Below are 10,871 nucleotides of genomic sequence, written 5' to 3'. Positions count from 1 at the left end.
AAAGAGCCTCATGAACAACTTCCAATCCGACGACCTGCACAATTTTCCCCCCAAAACATGTTGGCTGTGAATGTACAGTTATTATCAGTCCTTTCAGTAGTAATCATGTAAATAATAATGTTTTGTGTATTGAATTGAATCGTGGAGCATCGACCATGGATGTATTAAGAGAACGCCCATCAAAGTACAAATGAGGGGAGGCGTTGCGTCACCACGCTTCAGTTGTGTCGCCAAAGTGGATTCGCACTGTAACACAGAAGCATAAATAACGCTTTACACTTCTTTTCAGCATCATATTTGTCCTCTTGGTGTCTACTAGAATAGATTTACATGCTCATTACTATTCATAAGCTTGCCCAGTCGCTGGGTAAAGGACGCCAATGGTCAGGCTTGCATTGGCTAGCTGTTAGCCAATCAGAGTCAAGCAGCTAAGCTCATTGAATATTAATGAGAAATGGCAAAAATCGAGTCTTCCTGCTGGCTTTCTATACCACGCTAGAATGGCTTGAAACAAGGTAACCAAGGCATTTTTTTCATAAAAAATGTTACAGAGTCCATGGTGGAAGTTCAGACATTACCACAAAGTACTGAAATAAGTCTGGCAGGACACCTTTAAGATTATTGTTAAGCAGCTGATAAATATTTGGGAGTCAAAGGGCTAAAATGGGAAGCAGTGGGAGAAACATTAACCAGTGAAAATTCTGACGATCAGACATGGGGAGGTGGTTCTGCATTTTAGTAATTTCACAATGGAATGCATGAAGCGCAATTGCTAATGGACAAGAATTAAAAAAGTTTGTTTCAAATTTTTCAGACAAGCCTCATGTTATATGCATACAAGAGACATGGTTGAAACCAAAATGGCATTTTGTCATATATGGATATACTGCAATAGGTGTATGGATATGCTGAAATTAGGAATGATAAGGAAACTGGATAAGGTGGTTTGGTGGAAACCTTTGTTACAAATAGGTTAAATTATAATGTAAAGAGTGCAGGAAGGAAAACTAGAAAGAATGTGCCATAGTGGGATGAAAATTGTCAAGAACTGATCAAAAAGAGAAATAGAACTTTTAGACATGCATGCTAAAGGCTCACCATACATTGGATCCATTGATCCAATTTAAAAAGCACAAGCAATGGTTTGTAAAGCCATGGTATGAGGAAAATGAGTGGAGTAAAGAATAATTTTGAGATCCCAGTGTTACACAGCAATAATATAATGGCAATAAGTAATTTAGAAAAGGTAGACATTCTAGAAACCCATTTGTAAAGGTTCAGGAAATGTATAATTACAGGCTAAACAGGTTATGGACCTACATTTAGTCTATTTTAACTAAGGAAAGCTATTTCTAGTTCATGGCAAACTTTACCAGGAAAGGATTGTGTTTGCTATAGCGTGTTAGCACAGATAATGCACTTGAAGTAGTATTAAGATTGTTTAATAAAATATGGGATCAAGGCAAATTCCCATCAATGTGCAAACAATTGATTATAGTTCCGATAGTTAAGCCAGGTAAAGAGTCAACAAAAACACCAGGTTATAGACCCATTTCTTTAACATCACAGTTAGGAAAGACTGGAACGGATGGTTACGGCAAGATTTACATGCTTTTTAGAAAGTAAGAAACTTTTTTTCAAATCATCGAAGTGGATTTCGCAAAGGAAGAGGAACAATGGATAATATGTTGTGTCTGGAACCAGAAATAAGGAAAGCTCAAAATAATAGAGGTATGGTGATTGTTAAAAACACATTGTGGAAAGAGGGACTTCTCATTAAACTAAGTAATTTAGGTATAAATGTTAAACTGTACAACTGGGTGTTGATTTCTTGTTTGGGAGGATAATAGAAGTAAAAGTGGGTATAGAATATCCTAATAAGTATTCAGTAGAAAATGGATAGGGCTATGGATATAGTCCATTATTGTTTAATGTAATGATCAATGATATCTTTGAACAGGTTGGACATAATGTAGGAAAATCACTTTTTGCTGATGACGGGGCTCTTTGGGTTGGGGGGTTGGGTTGAAACTTGGACTATTTTCAAAACAAAATGCAAGTTGCAATAGACAAAGTGAAAGACTGGACTAATAGATGGCGTTTTAAACTGTCAATTGAAAAAACACAAGTCACTTGCTTTGCTAAACGACATATATCAGTACCATGAAATTATATGAACAAATAATTGAGCCGGTCAGGGTGGTTAGGTTTCTTGAGGTTTTGTTGGATGAAAAACTGACTTTGTGTCGACATATTATTAAGGTGAAAAACAAGTGCAAAAGATCAATAATATGCTAAGGTGTCAGGGCAAGATTGGGGAGCGAATAGGGCATCACTTTCAAATGACTATAGGACGCATATGAGAGCAGTTCTGGATTATGGGTGCTTAGTTTATATATCTGCAGAAGAGACTAATCTTCAAATACTTGGTGTACAACAGGCTCATGGACCAGCGGGGGTATTAATCACTATTGGGTTGATATTTTCATATAGCCTACATATTAGCACACATTTTTCCACATTAGCAGAAACGTTGTTTTGTACGTATATTTTCATACAGGTATTGCTACACAATATACACATTTTATAACATAGAAATGTAATCCAAGTTCTTGAATTTTAACTGCTCACAGGGATGAAGAAGCGTCACAGTTTTGTTTAATACTTAAATATCTTAGTAGAAAATGCTACTGTAATAAGGGAATTTCCCCGCTGTGGGATGAATAAAGTATTATCTAATCTAATCTAGCCTAAGGTATGTTTTCAGTTGTAATAGGCCTACATTTTTATTATTATTTGCTGTTAGGAAGCTGATGGGTTCAAAAAAATGCTCAAGTAGTCGTGAGCAGGTGAAAACACACAAGGTGAGTCCGAGATGACGCTGAAAAGATGGGGTATTTATTATTGACCCCAAGTAAGGCCAATAGGGCTAAATAGTGTTACAAAATAAACTAAATTACAGTCAGCAAAAACAAAATACTTTCACAAAAAAAAGGAAAACTGACAGAAGAGGTAAGACGATCACACAAAACAAAAGTGTTTAATTTCGACCTTCGAGCAAGTTATTGCGGAGGACATCGAACGGATTTAACACCCTACTCCCTCCGGTGTTCCTCATGCTTTCTCCGTCTCGCGCATATGAAACTGCCTGTCTATATAGGCCTGAAGCCCGCCCCTCCAATTGGAACATTCCAATACAACAAGGCAGGGGGGACTCAGGTGACTAGGCAGTACTGAAGGCTCTATACAGCAAAATTAATGAATTTATCACACTAGACATTCATATGATTTACATCAACAATTTGAGGAATAATTAGGCTCACATATACTTTAAACCGTGTGATCATTATTATTAACTTATGAACATACTAAATAAACATATGTACAGGCAATGTTTAAGCTCCGTCACAGTCCATGTCACTGTTGACCACAAAAGAGTTTGAAGATCTTTTTAACATTTTTTTTTACAAACACAAAAAAAGTCATAATGGCTCTTTTGGCACATTTTCAGCTGTTTGCATGAAACCACAAGATAAACCTTTTAACTCATACATATTTTCTAAAGGTTAAATGAAAATAAGAAACGAATGACACACGTCTTAATTACTGAAAGAGTATCCAAATAAATGTGTTTATATAACAAAATGTTCTTGTTTGAATCCCCCAGTTTGTCACTGTTGGTTCATATGACTGAACACAGTCTGATAGATCAATATAAAGTTCAGTTATGAATTAAGTAATTGATCAGCAAATCTTTGCAGCGCAGACCGGGCCTTCTCTGCATGCTGGGTGACTTCGCCCTATTGAACCAGGTAAACCTTCCCAGCCAATCATAGCAGCCCAGTTATCACGCCAGCCAGTCCCTGCAATTCAACTAACTCAACGGCCAATCACAGCACTTCACATCCCCCAGCAACAAATCATAGCCCGTAAATACCCTGGAGCCAATCACAACACCTCGCCACCCGGCCAGCCAATCCGACCACAACAACATCTATGATGCTGCTAGCCACTGCGCATGCGCAGACGGTAGACAGCTGATAACTCATCTATTATGCTACTTCGCTAAATAAAAAATCTTCAAGAAAACTGACCGGAGCCCGTCGCTGGACGCACCGGAGGACCGAGACACAAAGTAAACACGCCTCTCTGACCGGGACCGGGGGGTTAACGGTTAAACTGAGCGGAGGGTGTGCAAAATGTCTCTGTGTGTGTCGGAGCCTGGCTGGCCGCTCGGCGCCTTCAGACAAAGCTCAAGCTAACAGGCTAACGGCTTATTAGCTAGCCAAACACCGAGCGGTAACATCTGCAAAGATTGGATCTGTGAGCGCATTAATCTACTCGGTGTGCGTCTTATAACAAACAAAAGTCAAGATACCCCCTTCAACACACGCTCACATATCAACACGGCCGGTATTATTTAATATTAACGACATTTACGTCTTTGGTAAGTAGCCTAGCTCAATTAGCTAGCCACCTAGCTAGCTCATATTTTGCCTTGGCTTGCCCGCCATCTTTTTAAAGCAAGATAAATGGGATGTTTCGTTATCCTGCAAAACCTCCATACCTGTACAGGTGGAGCAGTTAGCGCGGGGTTTTATGTGTAATTCAGCAGTAAATAACCGGGGGAGGGTGTGTGGCTGTCGATGGTGTTGCTGATGACGGGATTTGTTGAGTTTGTTGGTCTCAGCGGTGTCTGTTAGCAGCTAGCTTGCTCGTTAGCCGCTGAACCGCAGCATGCAGGCAGACCGAGCAGCCGCCGGACTAGAACATCTGTTGATCCGTGCAGGACTTCACTGTGAGCGGACTGTTTAGAGACTATGTGACCGGCAGGTAACGTTAAAGGTTATCTGCTGTAGTAGAAGAGCTGCAAGTAACCGCTGAACTGAAGTGCTGCAGGTATTTATGCACGAGCGTTGGTGATTTATAGAGGAGAAAGACTGACCCAGGTCATGTAATGTAGTAAAAGTAGAAAGAGTTACAAGTTACTTGTCAGTTACAAGTCAAGCATTCAACATCTTCCTTAAGTAATACTAATAGTACAAAAGTATTATTAAAATATACTTAAAGTACTCAATATGCAGTGTGATATATCTTATTTTATTGGATTATAGTTATTGATGAAAAAAAATCCAAAATCTATTATCCCAATATAAGTAATTTTTATATCTCTAACGAGATATTTCACGATATAGCATGTTTTCTGGTAATTTGATACATAGTTACTTTATATGTAATAGCCATCTGGTAAGCTTATTTTTTTGTATTCTCACATGAATATTTGGCAAATTAAAAGTACTGAGTATTTCATTATTTTATTAAGAGTTTAAGTGCAAAATGAACACTAAGGATCAGAACGTAAATATTGCTGGAGCACAGTTTGGCTGCTGGTTTATTGACATCACAAAAGAAACGGTATAACTTTTTAAAATTATAGACATTTTTAGATCATTTTGACGCTATATATTGTATAGTGATGAAAGTTATATTAAGTGCTTTGTACACCTTTCAGAAACTCTGCTGGAGAAATTTGGGATGAATGTTTACCTTCAGTGTTTTTTGTCCCAAAGGGGGGTTTGTTTTCACACAGAGCTCTAAAGTCAGACGACAGTAATGTTTATAAAAGATTTTTAGTTGTTGTAGCTGAAAGGATCAGGTGATTACTTTTTTTTCACAATGTGCTATTCTAGCTTCTCAAATATGATGGTTTACTGCTCATCTTTCTCATAAGTGATGGTAATCTGAATCGATTGAGTTTTGGATTGACATTTTTTCATAGACTCACTGAAGTGTTAGTTGATGAATTGAGAAAATCTTCAGATTGACCAATAATTTGATGCTTTAGAGTGAGTTTAGGACAGAAACTTGGTGTATCTGATTTTCTAATTTATGGCCTTTTAAAAGGGCTTTGACTTTATGAAATGATGTATGCAAATGATTCCAGTGTGTAGTTGTAATTATACTGCAAACAAATATATATATTCTGATTTATTAGTTGCAAGTTAAACATCAGCAATCTCTGTGATCAATCAATGATAATTTTTAAGCAAAAGGACAAAAAGTTCAGTTTTCAGCTTCTCATATGTATCAACTGTGAAGTTAAAGAGAAACACAAAGTTGAAGATTCAGCATTTTTCTAACAATAATTTTGTAATTTTTATAACTATTCTTAAAAGGTAATGTTTTCCTAATTTTCTTGAAAAGCTAAGTAATAATATAGTACTTTAAAGTGTCAGAAAACTGTGACAAATGTGCTAGGTAATGTCTTCATGTGTCTTGTTGTCTGACAAACCCAACAAGTTTTTTGAAAACCTTGTTTTTTAAAGACTAAACGCAACAAATATGGAATGAAGCAACATGTTTTTAAATAGATTTTGAGTTATTGGAAATGTTTGGTTCACACACATCTGAAGCAATCCTATGCAGCCCCCACTGAAATCTAATTCTACAATAAGTTTAATACTAATAATGTCAGTGCAGCCTAATCTTTATCTGCAACCATGCAGAAATAACGGCTTTAAAGCAAATGAATAGACAAAAAAATAGACAGAAAAAAAGCTGCGCAGCAATCGAATGTTGATTTAGAATTTGAATGTCAACATTATGAAGCTTCGAGCTATTCAGTGCAACCCTAAAAAAATTTAAACAATATATGTTTAAAAGTTTTATGATGATTGACATGATCTGGTGATCTACAGTCTGTGATGTTTGTAAAAAAAACAGAATGTTACAACAAGTGAACTACACCAAAGGAGATATTAGCTGTCAGTGATTATTTGATTACACCCACATAAACAAAACCATGTCCAAAGTTTGCAATATTCCCTAAAATCATTTAATACAAACTATAACGTTGGATGTATTTTTTTACTAAAGGGGAGATTTCTCAGTGCTGTCCTTATTTATATTGTTATTCCCCCATTTCTAAAGTATAATTGTGTTGTCCCGTCTTGGCGTGTGTTGTCTCGGTGTGTGTGTGTGGCCCACCGATACATACATCAGTCAGTCTATGGACTTTTGTTGGCGGGTGAGCTATGATTTAGTTTAGTTGACTTTAACTTAGGTCTAGTTAACTGCTGCCAGTCAGCATGGCAGGTAGGTTAGCCAGTCTCTTTGCAACTTAATGCATATAATATATATACACTGTAAATCAAATTTAAAAGGCCTAGCAAGCATATTTTATCAAGGGTAAGGTGTTACTTATAGTTTGTCAGGTGATTTGCCAAATTTATTAATTTGTAATATGCCCGTTTCCTGTGGTATATCTGGCACTTTTTTTTTCTTCCCATCATGGCAAATTTTGAAATTCTTTCAGACGCTTAGCTTTTTTGACATTCGATAGTTGCAGCCAAGTTGCTAGCACTCACATGTTCAAATGATTTTTAGTTTTTGTGCTTGGAACGTTAGATGACAGCTCAAGCTTCAGGAAGAAGTGAGGCAAGCCGTGACATGTTTTTCCGTCTTTTTTTTCTGTCTATGTCGATTTCAGTACCTGTGACAGCGCCGCACCTAGGCCCGCACTCCGCCTCTATATACACACACGCACGCACCCACGCACACACACACACTCGCACAAAATAAACAGTGCTCCTTCAGACAATAACTAATTATCATGTTGATGCATAAATGAATAATGTGGGATTACTATTGCTTATTTCATTTACTATTCTGGATTTTTTTGGGTTATGTATAATAATGAAAAACAAAGCATTCAAATACTAATTCTTCGCCGTGTGTACTAAACCTCTACAGTTTCTGTTTGAAATCAGAAATTTTTCATGAATTAATTTTCTGATTGTCATCAACAGAAGAGAAAGCTAACGATGTCTCTCTCTCTCTCTCAGGTTGTGCGATGGGAGTTTGTCTCCACGGGGGAAACATCGAGCTGAAGAATCGACACCAACAACACCTGAACTGAACATACTTAAACACACCTGTGTGCACACACACACACACCACACACACCCTCACACCACAGAGGGAGTTGTTTTTTTCACCTTCAGGTTAGACACTGCCGTCCCACAGTGCATTGCTGCGTCACCGCCGTCCACCATGTCGGACGCCCCTGAGGCTGCGCCCCCCAGCCCCCCTACCCTTACCAACCCGGCCCCACCTGAGGTCACCAATCCCACCAAACCTGGCAGGTAAGAAACACTTGAGACTCCTTCAGAAATCACATTTCTCAATCTTCTATCATTCATCTCCAGTGTTAATTACTTCAGCAGTTAACTAACATTAGGGGCATCAGTTAACTCCATAATATTTGAACGTCATTTTTGGCCAATGTTAATGGACCTACAGGCAGTGTTTCCTTTAGTGGGGGCAGGTCTGTTCGAACAGCAACCCCCCCTTTCTCATCCTATTTTATGGTACAACTGGCATTCTTAATATTGTGGTCAGTGAGTGTATATACCATCATATTTTCATCAATGTCAATCATAACAAATTGTGCCTAGGCCTAGTACCATATCGTTGTGCACATTTTTTTCATTGCGCATACCTAGTCCTAGATCAGGGGTCATCCATTACATTTTGCCAAGGGCCAGAATACAACCAGCATCATCATCAAGAATGAAGATGTGAACGTGCATATTAAGTAGCAACGTTGGTTTGTTTTGGTCTTATAATAAATAAATCTCCAGCAGAGAGGATGGTTAGTTTAGCCAGCAGTTAGGTTTACAAGAATTTCAAGATTTGTAGAAAACTAAGATAAACAGACTGTAAACCGACAGCTTTTGTTTTAGCTTGTTTGTCAAAATTCGCTTTTTAGATTAGACTAGAGCTGTGCTTGTGTAAACAGCGGGGTACGAGAGTGGACTGCCAGACAGATCAGATTGAAATATATTGCTTCCTACATGTGTATGCCTGTAGACAGGTGAGTGGGTATTGATATGAATTTACTTTTAGGTTTTATTGTAGCCTACTTACAGTAATAAGTGTCAGGTGCATGTAGTGCGTGTTGTGTGTGTTCGTAGTGCGGGCATCACTGTTCAGAATCCCGTCTATCAAAATGTAACTCTGGCCTCCAAACTAATCACGAATTGTGCTTGAAGCTGCAGGCTGTCCAATTATAACGACCTCATCCACATTGTTGAAATATTTAGATAGTGAGCCATTACATTGACAATATTTTAGATAAAAGGAGCCTATGATTTACTGTAGCCATCCTAACAACACGCTACCTCAACGCCTTTTTCTAGTCTCCCGTTTCACTCTCTGCAACACTGTCTTTGGACAAAAAGTCACGTTGTGAGATCAATAACAGTTAGCTAGCTAGCCTGTTTATGTTTCTTGAAATGTTAGTCATAGTTATTTATTCCTTACCTTCATTTTGGTGTCTGGGTTTCTAAGCTATCTCTTGCGGTGCCGTTTTTTGGTGAAGCTGTTTGTTAAATAGTCGACTTGGAAGAAAGCGAACGTTTTGACATTAACTCCATCAACAGTATCTGGATTTAAACGGGACGGACCCAATAACCTCTAAATAGTTCTACTTGTTGTTAAATTGCAATGTGAGCGGCAGGCAGCGGGGTGTGCATTATGTTGGCAGGATCATTTAAAAGGCAACCACAACTACATTATGCATCTGCCCTATTTTGGACATCGTGGCGGCAGAAATTTTGCCTTGGCGTGCCGTCACAATAAAGTCAACAGAGGAAACACTGTACACGTATTTTTTAAATGTGATCACTGTAAATCTCTGTACACTTAGCTTTTTAGTCAAATAACGTTTTTGAATATTTACTTACTATCTAGGGGAAACGATGAACATCGGCATTATTAGATCAAGTGTCTCAAGATAACTCCTGTTATGAATTGATACTATAAACAAAATTGAATTGAAGTAAATATCTTGTGATGATGACAAAGATTTTTGATGCATGGCTGTTGTTAACTCTGTTTGATTTCTGCTTTTGTTCTGTCAACCAATGAGCCAAACAAGCTGTACAAACAATGAAAAGGTATATTTGACCCCGCTTTCTCCACAGTGGTGAAAGCAGAAAGTGAACATTATGTTGTGCTCTGTGTGTTTGTGCCCATCAGAAAAACCAACCAGCTGCAGTACATGCAGAATGTGGTGGTGAAGACTCTGTGGAAGCATCAGTTTGCCTGGCCTTTCTACCAACCTGTTGATGCCATCAAACTTTGCTTGGCAGTAAGTCACTGCCCACACCTGACAACTGTTCAACAACGAGTAGTCCCTGTCTGAATCCCTGGTCACAGTTTGTTTTTTACATTTCAGTTTTTGTCCAGATGCAAGAATCAAATACAGCATGTTAATCAGTGGTCTTTATAGGAGCTGGGGGGGACTAAACACTTCTAGGTTTGCGCCGGTGCTGAAAGAAAATTCCGCCGGATGCATGATTTTCCATTTCCGCTTTCTTTGTGTTGGAATTATAAATTTGTTGGATTTATAAGGACTATTTTTGACTGCTCCTCAGATCTCAAGAGGGTAAATTGAGACCGCTAGCTAGAATCTGTCCAATCTGAGTTTTCTCTTGCACAACTATTTTGCAGCGGCTCTGTGCGGATTTTAGCACCGCCCATGACGTTTCTGGTTGGTTTAAAGAAATTCCATTAAACAGAGCATGTTTTCCTCCCATCCGCAAATGCTGTGTGGAGCAGGCTTGTGAAAATTACTTAATTTCAGAATAGCCCCCCATTAAATTCATGAATTGGGATTTGAATTGACTCCACCCCACAGGAAGTTGAATTTGAATGACAGGAAGTGGAATTAAATGCATGGCAATTCAAAGAAATTCCACACAGTAAAATTTAGGAGTCATTCTCAATTCAGTTCTGAATTGTGCACAAGCCTGGTGTGGAGTAGCCAGACCCTCCTTCAGAGCGCTTTGGAGGAAGGTCTTGCAAAG

The 10,871-nt window shown here is 38.3% G+C and overlaps 1 protein-coding gene across 4 annotated transcripts in view; it reads left to right on the top strand.

Moving 5' to 3' along the window:
• The first annotated feature begins 3,999 nt into the window (after positions 1-3,999).
• brd3b (bromodomain containing 3b) overlaps positions 4,000-10,871 on the top strand; it is a 13,424-nt gene continuing 6,552 nt past the window's right edge. For 2 of the 4 annotated variants that reach the window (XM_032516606.1, XM_032516603.1), the window contains exons 1-3: positions 4,007-4,447; positions 7,845-8,144; positions 10,042-10,153. In XM_032516606.1, coding sequence (XP_032372497.1) covers positions 8,053-8,144; positions 10,042-10,153 — 204 coding nt within the window. In that variant the 5' untranslated portion in view covers positions 4,007-4,447; positions 7,845-8,052. Of the gene's footprint in view, positions 4,448-7,844; positions 8,145-10,041; positions 10,154-10,871 lie in introns of all 4 variants that reach the window. The other 2 variants (XM_032516604.1, XM_032516605.1) reach the window with 2 other exon arrangements.

The sequence above is a fragment of the Etheostoma spectabile genome, chromosome 5, assembly GCF_008692095.1.
Source record: "Etheostoma spectabile isolate EspeVRDwgs_2016 chromosome 5, UIUC_Espe_1.0, whole genome shotgun sequence".
Lineage (NCBI taxonomy): Eukaryota > Metazoa > Chordata > Actinopteri > Perciformes > Percidae > Etheostoma > Etheostoma spectabile.
The sequence above is the reverse complement of the archived record's forward strand: the minus strand, read 5'-3'. Positions and strand labels throughout refer to the sequence as shown.